A 22,073-nucleotide genomic window follows, 5' to 3' on the forward strand; every position below is an offset into this window, starting at 1 on the left:
ACTAAGAAGAGCACGAATGGCCACTTTCTACAATACTACTAAACACAGCATTGCTGGTTTTCCCTAATATAATTAGGACAAGAAAAACAATTAAGAAACAAAGCTCAGGCCTGGCACAGTGGCTTGGAAGGCCACGGCAGGAGGATCACTTGAGGCCAGGAGTTAGAGACCACCCTGGACAACACAGGGAGACCAGTTGCTCCAAAAAAAGTTTAAATTAGCTGGGCGCAGTGGTCAGCACCTGCAGTCCCAGTTACTCAGGAGGCTGAGGTGAGAGGACTGCTTGAGCCCAGGAGTTCAAGGCTGCAGTGAGCCATGAATTGTGCCACTGCAGCCTAGAAAATAGAGAAAAGATCCTGTTGCTAAAGGAAAAAAAAAAGAAAAAAGAAACAAAGCCCAAAATATGTATACAGGGAGCTGGCTGGGTGCAGGGGCTCACACCTGTAATCCCAGCACTTTGGGAGGCCAAGACAGGCGGATCAACTGAGGTCAGGAGTCTGAAGCCAGCCTGGCCAACATGGTGAAACCCAGTCTCTACTACAAATATAAAAATTAGATGGGTGTGGTGGTGTAGGCTTGTAATCCCAGCTACTTGGAAGGCTGAAGCACAAGAACTGCTTGAACCTGGGAGATGGAGGTTGAAGTGAGCCGAGGTGGTACCATTACACTACATCCTGGGTGACAAAGCAAGACTCTGTCTAAAAAAAAAAAAAAAAAAAGAGCTAATACTAGGGAAAATGGAACTGACCTATCCAGGATAGTCCTGAAGAATTTTCTAGTCTAAGAGGGTAAGACTTAGAATTTCTAAGTCAAGGCCGGGCGCGGTGGCTCAAGCCTGTAATCCCAGCACTTTGGGAGGCCGAGACGGGTGGATCACGAGGTCAGGAGATCGAGACCATCCTGGCTAACACGGTGAAACCCCGTCTCTACTAAAAAATACAAAAAAACTAGCCGGGCGAGGTGGCGGGCGCCTGTAGTCCCAGCTACTCGGGAGGCTGAGGCAGGAGAATGGCCTGAACCCGGGAGGCGGAGCTTGCAGTGAGCTGAGATCCGGCCACTGCACTCCAGCAAGGGGGACAGAGTGAGACTCCGTCTCAAAAAAAAAAAAAAAAAAAAAAAAAAAGAATTTCTAAGTCAACTTCACAACTGCCTGAAGACAAAGTCAGCCCATAAAACTGAAGCTCCTAGGCCAGGCACGGTGGCTCATGCCTGTAATCCCAGCACTTCGGGAGGCCGAGGCGGGTGGATCATGAGGTCAGGAGTTTGAGACCAGCCTAGCCAACATGGTGAAACCCCGTCTCTACTAAAAACGCAAAAATTAGCTGGGCATGGTGGTGGGTGCCTTTAATGCCAGCTACTCAGAAGGCTGAGGCAGGAGAATCACTTGAGCCCAGGAAGCAGAGGTTGCAGTGAGTCGAGATTGCACCACTGCACTCCAGCCTGGGTGACAGAGTTAGACTCCATCTACAAAAAAAAAAAAAAAAAATGAAGCTCCTGTTCAGCCTTACTACCTTGGTTTTTAATAACAATAGATAACTATTAATCATCTAATACTTGAGAACAGACTACAGCACAAAGATAAATACAAAAATTCTGGCCGGGTGCGGTGGCTCAAGCCTGTAATCCCAGCACTTTGGGAGGCCGAGACAGGCGGATCACGAGGTCAGGAGATCGAGACCATCCTGGCTAACACGGTGAAACCCCGTCTCTACTAAAAAAATACAAAAAACTAGCCGGGCACGGTGGCGGGCGCCTGCAGTCCCAGCTACTCGGGAGGCTGAGGCAGGAGAATGGCGTGAACCCGGGAGGCGGAGCTTGCAGTGAGCTGAGATCCGGCCACTGCACTCCAGCCTGGGCAACAGAGCCAGACTCCGTCTCAAAAAAAAAAAAAATACAAAAAATCAACAACTGAACTTGAAGAAACAATTTAGGCAACAACACAGTGCAGATCTCTGCTCACTGTAAGCTCCGCCTCCCGGGTTCACACCATTCTCCTACCTCAGCCTCCCGAGTAGCTGGGCGCTCGCCACCATACCCAGCTAATTTTTTTGTATTTTTAGTAGAGACGAGGTTTCATCATGTTAGCCAGGATGGTCTCGATCTCCTGACCTCATGATCCGCCCGCCTCAGCCTCCCAAAGTCTTGGGATTACAGGCATGAGTCACCGTGTCCGGCCCATAAAACAAATTTTAAAACATGATTGGCAAAATTAAAATATCACTAGATGTGCTAGAAAAATCAAAGATTTAGCTCAGGGACCTCCACCTCCAAAAAAAGGAAAGAAAGAAAAATGGAAAATATGAGAAAACGGGCCGGGAACGGTGGATCACACCTGTAATCCCAAAGCTTTGGGAGGCTGAGGCGGGCGGATCACCTGAGGTCAGGAGTTCGAGACCAGCCTGGCCAACATGGTGAAATCCCGCCTCTACTAACTATACAAAAATTAGACAGGCATGGTGGCGGGTGCCTGTAATCCCAACTACTCGGGAGGCTGAGGCAGGAGAATCACTTGAATCTGGGAAGCAAAAGTTGCAGTGAGTCAAGATGGCACCACTGCACTCCAGCCTCGGTAACAAAGCGAGACTCCGTCTCAAAAAAAATAAATAAATAAATAAAGCAAAACAGATCTTCAAATTATAATGGTGTACCAAATATCCTTACCATTGATGCATCACTGTAAAATTTTAGGATGCAACAAATAAGAAAATTCTAAAAAGATTTCACAGAGGAAACAGGTAACATGCAAAGAATGGAGAACTGATGTGGTATAAAACTCACATTCAATGACAATGGATGTCTGATAACAATGGGGTAAACATCTTCAAAGTTTTGAGGGAAAATAATTTTCAACCCAAAATTCAATGCAAAGAAAGATCATGTATCAAGTGTCTACTATTAAATTATGAATTTCATAGCAGAATAGTATAGGAGGTTACAAAATATTTAAAAGGTTGAGTCTGACAAAGTTGAGAAGCTCTGCTATAAGTTAATATACATTAAAAACAAAAAAAGAAATAAAAGTGAATATATATTAAGATACAAAATGAAAATTAATAAAAATCCAAAAATAATATTAAAAATTGTATTTTATAATAAAAGTAATTCAGTTTTGTTGAAATAAAAATAAAATCAAATACTAAACAGAGAAGTCTGAATTACGGATCGCTAGGCAATAATCGACCTCCAGCAACATCCCAAAAAGCAACAAGCAAATTATACTCTTCCCATTAGACACCACTACCTTTCTGTCTCTTGCATTTGCTCCTTCCTTTTACCTCTCCAACCGTACCTTTAAATCTGAACTACCAGGCTGGGCAAAGTGGCTCAGCCTGTAATCCCAGCACTTTGGAGGCCAAGGTGGGTGGATCACACCTAAGGTCAGGAGTTCGAGACCAGCCTGGCCACCATGGTGAAACCCCGTCTCTACTAAAAATACAAAAAAATTAGCCGCGTGTAGTGGCGCACACCTGTAGTCCTAGGTACTTGGGAGGCTGAGCCAGGAAAACGGCTTGACCCGGGAGGCAGAGGTTGCCATGAGCAGAGATTGCGCCACTGCTCCTGCCTGGACGACAGAGCAAGACTCTGTCTCAAAAAAAAAAAAAAAAAAAAAAATCTGAACTACTAACACAAGAACTCAAGGAGCATGGTAAAACACCATGGGGATACAATCAGCAAAATCCAAACAGTGAAAAGGAAACAAAACCCCAGTTTCTTCAACAAAAACTAGCAAAGGAAAAAGAAAGAGAAGAAAAAGGGAAGTCCTAACTTTTCCCCTGCTATGGCCACCTGTTGTGCTGGATTCCCAAGCTTGCAAGCTGGGAGAGTATTGCCTCTAGAAGACTGAAGAAAAGACCCAAAGACAGCAGCATGACATAAGCTTGATTCAGGAAACTTATGTCCAGGGAGTTCAGGAGGGGAAGGCTGGACAGGAAAAACCATTCCCTTTTATAAAAAGCATGCAGGTTTTATAGTAAGTACCCTTCGCATAGCAACCACCACTTAGCAGCCTCCACCTAGCTCAAAACAATGGGCCTCAGTTCCTGGTACCACCTGCATTCCAAGGCACACGCCAGGATCCAGGTGTCCTTCATAGGTATGGCATAAACATCAGGGTTGACCATTATTGGAACACTCAACAAACATTCACCAAGGAACACAGGATCATTCTCAAGGTATGTTTGAGTTATTGCTGTCTGGCAAGACACGCCCACCATATACCATCCAACTGACTTGGTACCATTTACTAAAACAACTACCTTTTCCTCATTATATTACCATGGAGACTTTGTCATAAACAAAGTTGTATTATACACATGAATCTCTTCTGGGTTTTGTATTGTTTCATCCGCTTATTTTTCAATCCACTTACTAATATACCCTATCTTAATTATTCTAACTTTACAAGTGTCTTCCTATCTAATGATATAAGCAACATAAGTCCTCCAGCACTTTTGTTTGTCAAGATTCCTTTACATGGAGGCCAGGTGTGGCAGCTCACACCTACAATCCCAGCACTTTGAGAGACTAAGGTGGGAAGATTACTTGAGGCCAGGAGTTCAAGATCAGCCTTGGCAACAAAGCAAGATCCCATTTCAAAAAAAAAAAAAAAATAGTCAAAAAATTGTTTAAAGATTCCTTTACGTTCATAAAAACTATTGAGGAACTCAAAGATCTTATGTTGGATATTTATCAACATCTACCATGTTGAAATTAAAACTGAGAAGAAACTTAACATTTACTAATTTAAAATAAAAACGTGTTACAAATTAGCAGTATTTGTTATAATTACTATTTTCCAAAACAAATATAAAACTCTAATAAGAGTGACGCTGTTTCACATTTTTGCAAATTGCTTCAATGTCTACCTTAATAGCTTTACTGAGGTATAACTGACAAAAATTGTATATTTACAGTGTACAACATGTTTTGATGTATGTATACATTGTGAATGGCTGACAACTAGTTTCACATGAATATCTATGAAATAACCATGACTTTTCAAAAAAAGCCAATAAAATACCCATGTCTAAATAAACATAGTTTAGCTTTCAGTGATGACCTTCAAGTAAAAATGGTATTCCATGAAAAACGCAGCTAGTTCAGCTCACGATTCAAACAATCCCATGTTTTCTCAAGATAACCAGCTGGGCCCAGTGGCTCATCCCTGTAATCCCAACACTTTGGGAGGCCAAGATAGGAGGATTGTTTGAACCCAGAAGTTTAAGACCAACCTAGGCAACATAGCTAGACTCTGTCTCTACAAAAAATTTAAAAATTAGCCAGTCATGGTGCCGTGCACCTGGGGTCCAAGCTAATTGGGAGGCTGGGGTGGCAGGATTGCTTAGGCTGAGAAGGTCAAAGCTGCAGTGAGCTGTGATGACACCACTATACTCTAGCCTGAGCAACAGAGCGAGACCCTCTCTCTCAAAAAGAAAAGAAAACCATTACACATCAATATGCAACAGAAGCGGGTTTAGGTGTACTTCTGAGTTCACAGGTCAAGATGTGTGATGTTGGCCGGGCACAGTGGCTCATGCCTATAATTCCAGTACTTTTGGAGGCCAAGGCAGGTGGATCACCTGAGGCCAGGAGTTCGAGATCAGCCTGGCCAACATGGTAAAACACTGTCTCTATTAAAAATATAAAAATAAGCCAGGTGGGGCAGTGCACATCTGTAATTCCAGTTACTCGGGAGGCTGAGGCAGGAGAATCACTTGAACCTGGGTGGCAGAGGTTGCAGTGAGCCGACATCACGCCATTGCACTCCAGGCGACAGAGCAAGACTGTCAAAAAAAAAAAAAAAAAAAAAAAAAAAAGATGTGTGATGTCTTGAAACAATACAGAGGTGATGGTTGCAAACACTGTCAATGTGCTAAATGCCACTGTATATGGTTAATGGTTAATCTGATGTTATATGAATTTCACCTCAATTATAAAGAAGGGCCAAAATTTATTAAAGCTAATAAATTATACTACTTTGCCAAGAACATTCTTAAGTAGAACTTGCCTTTGTTTTTTTTTCTTAAACTGTGAATGCACAGCGTTCTAGAACACAACTACTAACTAGCTCGGCCCCGTACTACTGATTTGTGCTATGGAACCAGCAGAGCAAAATCAACACAGAAAAAAGGTAGGTAACATCTTCCTGTTATGAAAATAGTCTTGATTTCATAAACTCTTGGAAAAAGTCTTGGGGGACATCTGGGCATAAAGAAATAATAATTTGAAAAACCCTTGTTATTAGTCCTTCCCTTTTTTTTGAATCAAATTCTCAATTTATACATACACACACAATCCCGCTGAGATTTTATTTGGACCTATATTGAATCACTAGATCAATTTGGGGGAAACTCAAATATTGTAATGATATATCCCACATTTACTTAAATTTTCTTTAATTCTTTCAGCAATACTTTAGTTTGTATGTAAAGGTTTTACAGATGTTTCTTTAGATTCATTTGATGTTTCTGGATGATAATATAAACATCACTTTAAATTGCGTTTCCTAACTGACCCAGCCTCACACCATATACACATCGAGTAAAATTGACTAAGATACAAAAAGTGGAGCAGTAAAGCATCTAGATGAATATATTTGAGAATATCTTCACAATCTTAATAAATCTTTGCTTATTCCAAAACAGTGGTACTGGATTAGTTTTTTCATGAGTGCTCTTTCTGCGTTACCACTCTTCTTACTCAACTTCCATTCTGCTCCTTTATCTGTATCAAACTTATCAGTCATATCTATCAACTACTGAACGATGGAATTTTCCCAGCTTTTAACTGTTCTCTCTCCTCTTGCTGTTCCATTGTTCATTTTGCAATCATTATTTCTCACATATTTAAAAACCAACCAACCAAGCTAGAACAAGCAAAAATGACAACAGCTGCACTGAAGAATAAATATTACTTAACATGAGAGGCAGCTACCAACGCCAAGTAATGAGGCTTCTCTGTCAGTCAGATGTGGCCAAAATCCAGCAGTGAGCACACATACAATTATTACAGAAAAGAAAAATTAAGGCGGGGCACGGTGGATCACACCTGTAATCCCAGCACTTTGGGAGGCCGAGGTGGGTGGATCACAAGGTCAGGAGATTGAGACCATCCTGGCTAACACAGTGAAACCCCGTCTCTACTAAAAATGTAAAAAATTAGCCAGGTGTGGCGGCAGGCGCCTGTAGTCCCAGCTACTAGGGAGGCTGAGGCAGGAGAATGGTGTGAATTCGGGAGGTGGAGCTTGCAGTGAGCCGAGATTGCGCCACCGCACTCCAGCCTGGGCGACTGAGCAAGACTCTCAGTCTCAAAAAAAAAAAAAAAAAGAAAAGAAAAGAAAAGAAAAATGGGCCAGGCTCAGTGGCTCACACCTGTAATCCCAACAGTTTGGGAGGTCGAGGCAAGAGGATCAGTTGAGCACAGGAGTTTGAGGCCAGTCTGGACAATAACATTAGACCCAAGCTCTACCAAAAAAATTATTTTAATAAGCCAGGCACAGTGGTACATGCCTGTGGTCCCAGATACTCAAGACGATGAGGCAGGAGGATCACCTGAGCCCATGATGTGGAGGACACAGTGAGCTATGTTCACGCCACTGCACTCCAGCCTGGGCAACAAAGCAAGACTCTGTTTCAAAAAAGAATAGGAAAAAAATGCATTAAAGATATACCAAAATGTCAGTAGTATTTCTGCGCAATGGAATTACAGATAAGGGGAGGAGTAGTGTCTTTTTCCATATTTTCTATATGTCAACAATAAATTACGTTTTTATGACCAGAAAGTAAACACAAGTTTATTTAAAATTTTTAACATACAGCTAATGCTGAAGTAACAGCAAAATGAACATATTCATAATACATTACCAGGGGAAAATCGACAGAATTCTTGAAGGATTAGCATTCTGTAACAAAAATATTTGAAATATGTTCCCCTAAGTTAGAAAAAGGTCTGTTCTCAAATGATAATGACAGTTAACATGACTACCTTTCTACTACTAGGAAAGGGAAGATTAAGAGTTGTTTTCAGGCAGAGCATAGAGGTTCACTCATGGTGGGAGGCCAAGGTGGAAGGACTACATGAGGCCAAGTGTTCAAGACCAGCCTGGGCAACACAGTGAGACCTTCTAACAAAAATTTTTTTACATTACGCAGATATGGTAGTGTGCACCTGCAGTCCCAGCTACTTGGAAGGCTGAGGTGGGAGGATCACTTGAGCTCAGAAGTTTGAGGCTACAGTGAGCTATGATCACTCCATTGCACAACAGCCTGGGCAACAGAGCAAAACTACATCTCTATTTAATTTTTTTTTTTTTTTTTAAAAGGAGTTGTTTACAGCAGATTTCCATCAATGCTCCCTTCATCAGAACCAGTCATACTGTCAAGCAAGGAAGGGAATAAAAATAAATGTAAAGTGGCATTTTCTCTATCTGATGTCTAAATGTGCAAATCTTATTTTATTTTATGTATTTATGTATTTACTTATTTATTTTGAGGCAGAGTTTCACTGTTGTTGCCCAGGCTGGAGTGCAATGGTACAATCTCAGCTCACTGCAACATCAGCCTCCCGGGTTCAAGCGATTCTCCTGCCACAGCCTCCCTAGTAGCTGAGATTATAGGCATGCACCACAAGGCCTGGCTAATTTTGTATTTTTAGTAGAGACGGGGTTTCACCATGTTGGTCAGGCTGGTCTTGAACTCCTCATTTCAAGTGATCCACCCACCTCGGCCTCCCAAAGTGCTGGGATTAAAGGTTTGAGCCACCATATCCAGCCTCAAACGTGCAAATTTTAAAATAATACCTTTTCCCATTATATATCTATCTACTCATTTCAGGAAAACTAGAAGTATAGAAAAGTATAAAGATAAAATTTGCTTGCATTTTGTGATATTAAAACATTTTTTGATATTAAAACAATTCTGTTTCCTAGCAAGAAAACTCAGAGAAAAAATAAATCTACAATGAACACATCAGTATGTATATTTCTACAAAGTTGTGTGAGAAGTTCTGTAAGATCAAGTCCTAAAAGCAGAATTGCTGGCTCAAAGGGTATGTATGCCTTGCAATTTGACGGATCTTTCTGGTTATACTAATATTCTGACAAGAAGAATATCTGTTTCTCCATCCAATACTGGATATTAAGATAAGAACTATAGTATTCTCTCCCCTAAATAATTATTATAGGCTAGAACCTTTCCTATTTATCCCTTTCTCATGGTTGCTGCAAACTGCTCTTAAATTGGTTTTGTTTCAAGACAAATAATGAGTATACAAAAAAGCTTTCCTATTCTCTGTCTAGTATTCCATTTTAAAGTCCGAGGTTGACTCAGAACAAACCACACTTGCTCAGAGTGTGAGCAAAAAAAAGAAAAAGCACAAAATCTAAAATTACATTTAAAGTTAATTGCAATTGAGAAGATATTACTCAGCTGGGCACGATGGCTCACACCTGTAATCCCAACACTTTGGGAGACGAAGGCAGGAGGATCGCTTGAGGCCAGCAGTTTGAGACCAGCCTGGTCAACATGACAAAACCTCGTCTCTACAAAACATACAAAAATTAGCCAGGCATGGTGGTGTGAGCTTATAATCCTAGGTATTCAGGAGGCTAAGGTGGGAGTATCATCTGAGCCAGGGAGGTCGAAGCTGCAGTGAGCCATGATTGTGCCACTACACTCCAGACTGGGTGATAGAGTGAGATCCTGTCTCAAAAAAAAAGAAGAAATTATTCAAATATCTGTGGATGACTTATTTCCTTAAAGAATAAAAGTAAAATTAAATGTAAACTCTATACAAGGTTCAAATCCTGAATGGCTATTGGATACAATGTTCCACAGTAAACATCAAAAAAAAAAAAAAAAAAAAAAAAAGAGACGAGATCTTCAAGAATCTTATAATCTGAAATGAAGTCTAAATAAAACCACCTAGGCCAGGCGTGCCGCTGGCACATGCCTGTAATCCCAGCACTTTGGGAGGCCGAGGCAGACAAATCACCTGAGGTCAGGAGTTCGAGACCAGCCTGGCCAACATGGTGAAACCGCGTCTCAACTAAAAATACAAAAATATTAGCCAGGCATAGTGGCACATGCCTATAATCCCAGCTACTCAGAAGGCTGAGGCAGGAGAATCACTTGAACCCAGGAGGCGGACTTGCAGTTAGCCGAGATCACATCACTGCACTCCAACCTGGGTGACAAGAGTGAAACTATGTCTCAAAAACAAAAACAAAGAAGAGATTATTCAAATATCTGTGGATGACTTATTCCCTTAAAGAACAAAAGTAAAATTAAATGTAAACTCTATACAACATTCAAATCCTGAATGGCTATTGGATACAGTGTTCCACAGTAAACATTAAAAAAAAAAACAAAACAGGCCGGGCGCGGTGGCTCAAGCCTGTAATCCCAGCACTTTGGGAGGCCGAGACGGGCGGATCACGAGGTCAGGAGATCGAGACCATCCTGGCTAACACGGTGAAACCCCGTCTCTACTAAAAAAATACAAAAAACTAGCCGGGCGAGGTGGCGGGCGCCTGTAGTCCCAGCTACTCAGGAGGCTGAGACAGGAGAATGGCCCGAACCCGGGAGGCGGAGCTTGCAGTGAGCTGAGATCCAGCCACTGCACTCCAGCCTGGGCGACAGAGCGAGACTCCGTCTCAAAAAAAAAAAAAAAAAAGACAATAGATCTTCAAGAATCTTATAATCTAAGATGAAGTATAAATAGAACCACCTAGGCCAGGTGCAGCAGCCCACACCTGTAATCCCAGCAATTTGGGAGGCGGAAGCAGGCAGATCACCTGAGGTCAGGAGCTCAAGACCAGCGTGGCCATTAGTGAAATCCTGTCTCTACTAAAAATACAAAAATTAGTCAGGCATGGTGGTGCGTGCCTGTAATCTTAGCTACTCTGGAGGCTGAGGCAGAAGAACCCGGAAGGCAGAGGTTGCAATGAGCCAAGATTGCACTGCTGCACTGCAGCCTGGGCAACAGAGCAAGACTGTCTAAAAATAAATAAATTAAAATAAAATAAATAAATAGAACCACCTAGGCAAATTTTACATAAGATCCAAGATTCTTACAAGCTGCTCATGACACTTTCACAACTGAACTAAGGCAACGCCTCATTTTGGAGGACAGAAAATCATGCAGAAGTGATATGGCATGGTTTAAACCAGGAAAAGTTCACTAGAAATTGTGGTTATAGCCACCCTTCTAAATAATGATGGTGACAGCATCTCTATTCTAGGATCCTAACCTAACAACTGTTTGGGTTTTTTTGTTTGTTTGAATCTCGCTCTGTCACCCAGGCTGGAGTGCAATGGCGTGATCTCGGCTCACTGCAACCTCTGCCTCCTGTATTCAGGCAATTCTCCTGCCTCAGCCTCCCAAGTAGCTGGGATTAAAGATGCCCGCCACCACGCCCAGGTAATTTTTGTATTTTTAGTAGAGACGGGGTTTCATCATGTTGGCCAGGCTGATCTCGAACTCTCCTGACCTCAGGTGATTCACCCGCTTCCGCCTCCCAAAGAGCTAGGATTACAGGTGTGAGCCACCACGCCTGGCCTCTAACCTAACAACTGTTAAAAGGAAAAGAGGCAGGGCTCACGCCTGTAATCCCAGCACTTTGGGAGGCTGAGGCAGATGGATTACTTGAGGCCAGGAGTTTGAGAGCAGCCTGGCCAACATGGCAAAACCCCGTCTCTATTGAAAATACAAAAATTAGCTGAGTGCAGTGGCACGCATCTCTAGTCCCAGTTACTCAAGTGGCTGATGCACGAGAATCGCTTGGACCCAGGAGGCAGAGGTTGCAATGAGCTAAGATCACAGCACTGCACTCCAGCCTGGGTGACAGAGTTTCGAAAAACACAGAGAAAAGGAAAAAGATGCAAGGCTTTCTCTGAAGCACTCTAGAGATTGCTCGAACACTAGACACACCTGTATCTTTAAGAGCTATCCTATTGCTGCCACCAAATAAAGGATCCTGATAGCTTCTCTGGCCTTTCTTAAAAAGTATAGTCAGCTGGACACAATGGGTCACGCTCGTTATCCCAACACTTTGGGAGGTCAAGGCAGGAGGATGGCTTAAGGCCAGGAGTTCGAGACCAGCCTGGGCAATATAGGGAGACCTTGTCTCTACAAAACAAATTTAAAAATTAAATTAGCCATGTGTGGTGGTAAAGCTCTGGTCGCAGCTGCTCAGGAGGCTGAGGCGGGAGGACTGCTTGGGCCCAGGAGGTCAAGGCTGCAGTGAGCTGTGCATGCCACTGCACTCCAACCTGGGCAACAGAGTCAGACCCTGCCTGTCTCAAAATAAATAAATACATATTGATATAAAAATAAAAAGTATATCATGGTTCAGCAATGAGGTAAACAGAGTTCTCAATAGTGATACTCTGAACCAGGTCCAGGTCTACCAAAGTGGGTATAACGGGCTTCTCTACCACCACTCACTCCTTGTAGCAAGATAAACTTGGAGTACAAGTAATCATGTCCAAAAATTCTTACAGTAGGACAAACTGAATCCAAGAATTAGCAGGTACCTATGGAAGACACACTGAAGCATAACTTCAAAGGCTGCAGTCCAGGTCACAAGGTTGGCAGGCAGAAAAGAACCGGCTCTTTTTAAAGATGCCTAACTTGTTGCACCACCAACTGGGAAATAGGTATTAATCATTACAAGTACCAATGTTCTAATTAGCAGCTTTTTAAAAATCCAGAGTTCCTGTATTTGACATGTGGAAAAACTGATGTTGGACCAGATAAAGTACACATCCATAAACACAGGCAGCAACCAACCAGTCAAGTATTTCCTAGTTCCTAATATACACCCAGCACTGTAACATTATCTATTAGTAAAATAGTATAGTTATGCTTAAATAGGTTTTTTACGTAATTCTATCCATTTGACTCGAGCGTCCAAATAGAAAAATTATGTGAAAAAACAGAAAAAGAGCCTACCTAATTAACAGAAAATCAAAGAATCTACCTAATTAACAAATTACTGAGGAGTTTTCTATCTCTGATGCTTTTTAACGCTTACAGTTATGTACTCATGATAATACCGTATTTCTGGTACTTGCGCAGTGGCTCATGCCTATAATCCCAGCACTTTGGGAGGCCGAGGCAGGAGAATCACCTGAGGTCAGGAGTTGGAGACCAGCCTGACCAACATGGTGAAACCCTGTCTCCACTAAAAATACAAAACTTAGCTGGGCATGGAGGCATGTGCTGGTAATCCCAGCTACTGCGGAGGCTGAGGCAAGAGAACCGCTTGACCCTGAGAGGGAGAGGCTGCAGTGAGCCAAGATCACACCACTCCACTCCAGTTTGGGTGACAGAGTAATACTCTGTCTCAAAAAAACCCAAAAATACTGTATATCTGCAACCAAGCAGTCTGGATTCAATTTCTGAATATGCCATTTATGAGCTGTGAGCCTTTAAAAAGTTACCTAATCATTGTGTGTTTCAGTCTCCTAGTCTGTAAAATGGGGATAATAACAGGATCTACTTCACAGACACATGCACAACAATCTGAATAGTGCCTACCAATCATAACCAGTTCACCAAATTTTAGCTTTTGTTTTGTTTTGTTTTTTGAGACGGGGTTTCGCTCTTGTCACCTAGCCTGGAGTACAATGGTGCGATCTTAGCTCACTGCAACCTCCACCTACCAGATTCAAGCAATTCTCCCGCCTCAGCCTCCAGAGGAGCTAGGATTACAGGCATGCACCACCATGCCCAGCTAATTTTTGTATTTTTAGTAGAGATGGGGTTTTGCCATGTTGGCCAGGCTGGTCTTGAACTCCTGACCTCAGGTGATCCACCCGCCCCTGACTCCCGAAGTATCGGGATTACAGGCATGAGCCACTGCGCCCAGCCTAGAGTGTTTCTTTTTTTTTTTTTTTTTTTTTTTTTAAGACAGAGTCTTGCTGTGTCACCCAGGCTAAAGTACGGTGTCACAATCATGGCTGACTATAGCCTTGAACTCCTGGGCTCAAGCAATCCTCCTACCTCAGCTTCCCAAGTACGTCTAGGACCACAGACATACGCTACCATGCCATGCTAATTTTTTCATTATTTATAGAGACAGGGTGTCCCAGTGTTGCCCAGGCTGGTCTTTAACTACTAGGCTCATGTAATCCTCCCACCTCGGCCTCTCAAAGTGCTAGGATTAGAGGCATGAGTCACTGTACCCAGCTGAATATTAGAATATTTTAAAGCCAGATTCACCATATTACACATGAGCTATATATAAGACTGGGTTATATATTAATATAATGAGTACAACAGCCCAAGCATCACAAAGCAGATAATGGAAGGGTAGGTTTCGAGATGAGATCAAAGAAATAGCTACATAACCAGCCTATCAGCCACTGCCAATTGTGAGGAGTTGTGTTGCTCATCTCAAATTTACAAATTTTCAGTCTACTTATGAATGAATGTACAATGAAGAGATATTTGTAAATCAGATGATACAAATTTAAAGTTATTGAATATTTGTGGTAAGAAAATCTATCAGGCTGGGCGCAGTGGCTCACGTCTGTAATCCCAGCACTTTGGGAGGCTGAGGCGGGCAGATCACCTGAGGTTGGGAGTTCGAGACCAGCCTGACCAACATGGAGAAACCCCATCTCTACTAAAAATACAAAATTAGCCAGGTGTGCTGGCGCATGCCTGTAATCCCAGCCACTCGGGAGGCTGAGGCAAGAGAATCACCTGAACCCGGAAGGCAGAGGTTTCGGTGAGCCAAAGTCATGTCACTGCAATCCAGCTTGGGCAACAAGAGCAAAACTCCGTCTCAAAAAAAAACAAAAAAGAAAATCTGTTAATGAAGATATTAGTCATACACACATATTGAAACTGAATACAGTAAAATATATACATATGACATATAGCAGCTGACATACAAGGTTTATAGTGCTTAATGTTTATAACACATAATCTATTATTCAATGACCTCAATCACTGTGTATAAAAATGAAGCACGCTGCCTCTCACTTTCCCTCAAAAAAATGTCCCAAAGGGATACTCACTACTCAAGCCCTATCTATCTCACAAACGAGATGAATCATTAACTCTACTCCAAAAAGTCCTAGTCCTATCCACTCTCTTCCAGTGGAATCAGAAGAAACAAAGAGTTTCCTCCCTGTCACTTTGGGAAGCGTAAGCATCTCATGAATATTATAGTTCACACACCACAAAGGAATTCAAGAATGCCTCAGTCAGTTTTTCTTCTATGTTCCAAAGAGCACCAAGGAAATTCTGGGCACTTGATAGTGTCCCTGAGAGTAAAACACCAGTATTCACCAAATTACCCTCTTTGCTGCCAAAGAACAATGGGGCTTTGGTAATTTTCTCCTTTTAGAGCCAAAAAGATAAGGCATGACTTCAACATTAGCAAAATGTCAAGACCACTCCAATGTGCACTTGTTCTACATCAGCATGTGGGCTGGTTAGCACAGCTCCATGCCTTGGCCAGGGACTGCCCCAACCCCACTCAGCTGTTTAAAAATGATGGCCACAAATGAGAAAACGTGGCTCTGCCCTATTCCTTCTCAATTTGGAAAAAAACAAAAAGCCCCAAATGTCTATGTCTCTTCATCATAATTCAAAGGAATTACCACCCGGTAAATTCACTGAGTTTCTAAGCCAGGTCCCTTGTCTCAATTATCAAGCACTTATTAAGCTCCCTAAGCTAGAATATAATCAGGCAATGTGTTCAACAGTAACTAAATGATCATGTAGACTATGTAATTTCTATGTTCAACAAAGAAGTGTCTTGATAATTATATTTTAATATACTCTGTCAGTCCTTATGGAAGATAAAAAATACATCACTAGTTTTTCCATTCCAGGCAATCTGTTAAAAGAAACCAACGTTACTTATAAACAGATTCCAAGCTATCAGGAGAGTAAATTAAAAATATACTTGCGTCTTTTAGATACATTTTTAAAACCATTTGTCAGATTCTTATTCTGGCAAGAGTCTTAAGACTGGCCACATAACTTCTTTTTTATTTATTTACTTATTTAAAAATTTTTTTTTTTTTTTGAGACAAGAGTCTCACTTGTTGCCCAGGCTGGAGTACAGTAGTGCGATCTTGGCTCACTGCAACCTTCACCTCCCAGGCTCAAACAATTCTCCTGCCTCAGCCTCCAGAGTAGCTGTGCCTCCATGCTCAGCTAATTTTTACACTTTTAGTAGAGATGAAGTTTTGCCATGTTGGCTAGGCTGGTCTCAGACTCCTGACCTAAAGTGATCCGCCTGCCTTGGCTTCCAAAGTGCTGGGATTACAGGCGTGAGCCACTACGCCCAGCCCCACATAACTTCTTAAACTTAAAATTAATCTTTATATTCTAGTGTCTTCCAATTAAATAAATGGAGGCCATGCTCGTGACTCACACCTGTAATCCCAGCACTTTGGGAGGCAGATCACTTTAGGTCAAGAGTTCAAGACCAGTCTGGTCACCACGGCAAGACACCATCTCTACAAAAAATATAAAAAATTAGCCAGGCATGGTAGCACATGCCTGTAGTCTCAGCTACTCAGGAGGCTGAGGTGGGAGGATCACTTGAGCCCAGGAGTTCAAGGCTGCAGTGAGCTATGATCATGCCACTACACTCCAGCCTAGGCAACAAAGCAGGTCCTGCACAATCAGTCAATCAATAAAAAGCGCATATGGCTCTTTAGCATCATTAGTTACACACAACCTTAAGAAAATCTCAAAATATGTTTTTATGTTCCATCTCTTTGAACAAAAATTATTCACCTACTATTTTTATTTCTTGAAAAAGCATTATTGGTCGATAAAAAGACTATTCCCATTATTACCTGGCCTAACTGTCTTTTCCAGCAAATGACTTAAGTCGTACAGAATATACTAACCCTAGCAAATCTAACCATAGTGCCCCCTAACAAAAATCCTAAATAGCAGGCCATAGCAGAATGCACTTGTAGTCCCAGCCATTCAGGAGACTGAGGCAAGAGGATTGCTGGAGCTCATGACCAGCCTGGGCAACACAGCCAGCTCTGTATCTCTCTATCTATCTACTATTTATCTATCTCACCTATTTATTATTTATTTCACATTGGGTCTCACTCTGTCCCCCAGGCTAGGGTGCGGTGGTATAACTGTGGCTCACAGCAGCCTCAAACTCCTGGGCTTAAGCAATCCTCCCACCTCAGCCTCCCAATTAGCTGGGACCACAGGCACACACCACCATACTTGGCTAATTTTTATATTTTTGGTAGAGACAAGGTCTTGCTCTATTGACCAGGCTGGGCTCAAACTCCCAGCATCATGCAATCCTCCTCCCACCTAGGCCTCCCAAAGACTGCATCTCAATGTAGAAAACAAAAACAAACAAAACCAAATAAAAACAATGATATGAGGTTTTCGATGTGGGTGAGTGAGTGGCTCATGTTATTTCTGAAAAGATCTGGAGAAAAATAAATTCTATATCTTTATCACACACTTCCTGCCATAGAAGATCTCTGGGTTCATTTCTATAAAAAAGGAGTTGTGCACAAAGGTACCAGGAATTGGTGTGTGTGGGTGTGTGTGTACATGTATATGTATGTGTAAGTACCAGAGCTTTAGAAAGTCTACAAACCTCAGCTGAGCACGGTGGCTCACGCCTGTAATCCCAGCACTTTGGAAGGCCTAGGTGGGTGGATAACGAGGTCAGGAGTTCGAGACCAGCCTGGACAACATGGTGAAACCCTGTCTCTACTAAAAAAAAAATACAAAAAATTAGCTGGGCATGGTGGCATGTGCCTGTAATCCCAGCTATCTGGGAGGCTGAGGCAGGAGAACTGCTTGAACCCAGAAGGTGGAGGTTGCAGTGAGCCAAGATCACGCCACTGCATTCCAGCCTGGCGACAGAACAAGACTCCGCCTCAAAAAAAAAAAAAAAAAAAGTCTACAAACCTGTCTGAACCCAAAAAGACAGACTCAGATTCAATCACAATATTGGGGGATAAAGAGGAAAAAGCAATTATTGAAATAATGCATTTTGGCTGGGCATGGTGGCTCACGCCTGTAATTCCAGCACTTTGGGAGGCTGAGGCGGACAGGTCACAAGGTCAGGAGATCGAGACCATCCGGGCAAACATGGTGAAACCCTGTCTCTACTAAAAATACAAAAAAAAAAATTAGCCAGGCGTGGTGGTGGGCACCTGTACTCCCAGCTACTCAGGAGGCTGAGGCAGAAGAATGGCGTGAACCCAGGAGGCAGAGGTTGCAGTGAGCTGAGATCGTATCACTGCACTCCAGCCTGGGCGGGACAGCAAGACTCGTCTCAAAAAAAAAGAAAAGAAAAAAAAAGAAATACTGCATTTTATTTCTATGTATATAGTTTTTTTAGGACCACTATGACCAGCAGAGCTGGATAAAAGAAATAGAAATACAGATTATGAACAAAAGTTGAAGGCATTTCTTTAACCTAAGAGAGTGAAACACCACACTTGCTCACACATCCTCACCCTGGTCACATGCTGTTGCTTTCATACACCCTATGCTCACCTGTGCCCTCTATTTGTGCCTCACACCCTCTGGAAGGCTGAGTAAGTAGCAATTCCTCCTGAAGCTTTCCTGATCGAGGGTCAGAATCTTTTGAGCTCAAACATTTTGTGATACCTCTAAGATGCACTGATTATAGATGACAATGAAAAACAGCTCAACAATATCTTAAATTTAATCACCACCAGTAGATCATAGAAAACCACCATTTTTCCTCAACAATTGCCAAAACAACAAACAAGGGGCTGGGTTTTTTCACTTTTTGTTTTTTCTGCAGTAGAAGAAGAATTTAATTAACGGAAGGGTGGTCCATGTTAGAGAACCAGAGATATTGCCCAAATCAGTCACCTATTTTCTTCACATTTGTATGCTATCAATGTATACATCAGGTGTTATTAAGGAATAATAAAGAATATAAAGTTTTCATCCCAGTGATTCTCAAAAGAAAACAAAAAGCCATACATCCTATAAGGTCAAGAGTCAACTGCCTGGGAAGCAGACTTTAGGTTCTAACCTTTGGCTTCTAATGGCTATATAATTTTCTTAGAACCTGGCAGACCAGCATTTCCCAAAATGATGTCTGCTGGACGCTCTTCTGTACCGTTCTGAAAAGATACTCAAATCAATCAGGAAAGGCCTTTTGTTGTTGTTGTTGTTTGTTTTTAAAGACAGAGCATCACTCTGTCGTCCAGGCTGGAGTGCAGTGGCACGATGTCAGCACACAGCAACCTCTGCTTCCTAGATTCAAGCAATTCTCCTGCTTCAGCCTCCTGAGTAGCTGGGATTACAGGCACGTACCACCACACCCAGCTAATTTTTTGTATTTTTAGTAGAGATGGGGTTTCACCGTGTTGGCCAGGCTGGTCTCGAATTCCTAACCTCAAATGATATACATCCGCCTCGGCCTCCCAAAGTGCTGGGATTACAGGCGTGAGCCACTGCACCTGGCCAGGAAAGTCTGTATTAAAACAAAGTTAAAATGGTTACTTTACTGGAGAACTTTTGTGGGGCTTTAATATGCTAATATACATTATAAATTTCCAACCTAAAATTTCATTATGAAGCCTTTAGCAAAGTAGTTTAAGCAAGATCCTGAGAAGAGTCTGGAAAACGCTTCAAATAAGTCTTTTGTTTTTTGGTCACTGTAGTACTGAGTACTTTAGTTCCTAAAAAGTTCTTACCTGATATGTGTTGCGGGCAGAGATTCATACTGGCGTGACAAAAAGAGTTCCCTATGTTTCAACTGATGTTTCTGCTTATCAGTCAAGTCAGCCTCAACTGTTGTTTCAGATTCTTCCTCAATTTCTTCTACACAAATAAAATTCAAAGAATTTATTAGTACAAAGCACATTATCTGTTTGGATATTGAAACAGATCAAATCAACATTTCATTCAGTATTTTCTTCAAACTAATCAATTTTAAATTTAAACATTTGCTGGGTGCAGTGGCTCACGCTTGTAATCCTAAGCAGTTTGGGAAGCTGAGGCGGATGGATCACCTGAGGTCAGGAGTTCGAGACCAGCCTGGCCAACAAGGCAAAACCCCATCTCTACTAAAAATACAAAAATTAGCCGGGCATGATGGCGGGCGCCTGTAATCCCAGCTGCTCGGGAAGCTGAAGCAGAATTGCTTGAACCCAGGGGGTGGAGGTTGCAGCCAAGATTGTACCACTACACACAAGCCTGGGTGAAAGAGCAAGATTCCGTCTCAAAAAATAATAATAATAATTAAACATTTATCTTGTCAGTTCAACTATAACCATAAAATTATCAGGGCCTCAAAGGAACAAAAACTCCAACTTAAAAATGGCAGATGGTATCCCAAAAATATACACAAGTATTACATATCAATTTAAAAATTAATTCACTTTTTTTTTGGAGATAGAGTTTGCTCTGTCGCCCAGGCTGGAGGGCAGTGGTATAATCTCAGCTCACTGCAACCTCCACCACACAGGTTCAAGCAATTCTTATGCCTTAGCCTCAAGAGTAGCTGCGATTACAGGCATACATCACCACACCTGGCTAATTTTATGTATTTTTAGTAGAGACGCGGTTACACCATGTTGGTCTTGAACTTCTGGGCTCAAGTAATCTGCTCACTTTGGCCTCTCAAAGTGCCAGGATTACAGGCATAAGCCACCACGCCCAGCCTCACAGAAGGGACTTTATCAAATATAATGCCCTTGCTGAAGCAGTTCTTTATGAATAGCATGAGGGTAATGAATGGAGTATCAGATCTTTTCTACTTTCAAACTTTTAAAACTGAATTGAAAATGAACCTTAAACAGTAACTTAGAAAAAGACTCACCTAGCTCAAAGCAAGAATAAAGCAATTTAAAATTCTTTGGATGTTCTTTTTAATGAACTACTCAGAGAAATATAGCACTAAAAGGGCCATTTACTTGCAGGTCTAATAACATTTCACCAGTGAAGATCAATAAAGTTACTGCTGCATTGGCACTATTAGCACTAGAAAATATCACATACAAAATTATACTCTTTACCTAATTAGGATTTGACAAATTGTTGTTGTATAAGACACAGCTAACTGAATTCTAATGCACACCCTACAGAGCTAAAACAGCAACCAGCTCTGCAACAGTAACAGTAAATCTTACATTCTTTTTTTTTTTTTTTTTTTTGAGACGGAGTCTTGCTCTGTCCCCCAGGCTGGAGTGCAGTGGCCGGATCTCAGCTCACTGCAAGCTCCTTCTCTCGGGTTCACGCCACTCTCCTGCCTCAGCCTCCCGAGTAGCTGGGACTACAGGCACCCGCCACTTCGCCCGGCTCGTTTTTTGTATTTTTTAGTAGAGACGGGGTTTCACCGTGTTAGCCAGGATGGTCTCCATCTCCTGACCTCATGATCCGCCCGTCTCGGCCTCCCAAAGTGCTGGGATTACAGGCTTGAGCCACCGCGCCCGGCCAATCTTACATTCTTATATGATCCCTTGGTTCACCGTAAAAAGGACCAAAATCACTGAAATCCAACCTAACCAAAGACAAAAATCACCACAATGGCATCTCTCATGTAGATCACTAATGAAAACCACTTTTTAAAATTTACCAGTTAAATTTTAAATTTCATTTATGTATTTGTATAATTATTTTTTAGATGGAGTCTCGCTCTGTCACCCAGGCTGGAGTGCAGTGGCACAATCTCGGCTCACTGCAACCTCCATCTCCTGGGTTCAAGTGATTCTCCTGCCTCAGCCTTCTGAGTAGCTGGGATTACAGGCATGTGCCAACACACCTGGCTAATTTTTGTATTTTTAGTAGAGACAGGGTTTCACCATGTTGCCCAGGCTGATCTCGAACTCCTGAGCTCAAGTAATCTGTAAACCTTAGCGTGAGATAAATCGACTATTAGTGTGGATGAAGAGTAAAGAGAATTCAGAAGATAAATTTAAAGTTGGACGGGCCAGGTATGATGGCTTATGCCTGCAATCCCAGCACTTTGGGAGGCTAAGGCAAGCGGATCGCTTGAGCACAGGAGTTCAAGACCAACCTGGGCAACGTCTCTACAAAAAATACAAAAAGTAGCCAAGCCCGTGGTCCCA

General features: G+C 42.1%; 1 protein-coding gene across 8 annotated transcripts in view; it reads right to left on the bottom strand.

The window, feature by feature from the left end:
* Positions 1–22,073, bottom strand: part of MTA3 (metastasis associated 1 family member 3) — a 187,273-nt gene that overhangs the window by 128,464 nt on the left and 36,736 nt on the right. For all 8 annotated transcript variants that reach the window (XM_028831591.2, XM_028831590.2, XM_015112218.3 and 5 more), the window contains 1 exon segment: positions 19,698–19,824. In XM_028831591.2, the coding sequence (XP_028687424.1) occupies positions 19,698–19,824 (127 nt within the window).

Source organism: Macaca mulatta, chromosome 13 (genome assembly GCF_049350105.2).
Source record: "Macaca mulatta isolate MMU2019108-1 chromosome 13, T2T-MMU8v2.0, whole genome shotgun sequence".
NCBI lineage: Eukaryota > Metazoa > Chordata > Mammalia > Primates > Cercopithecidae > Macaca > Macaca mulatta.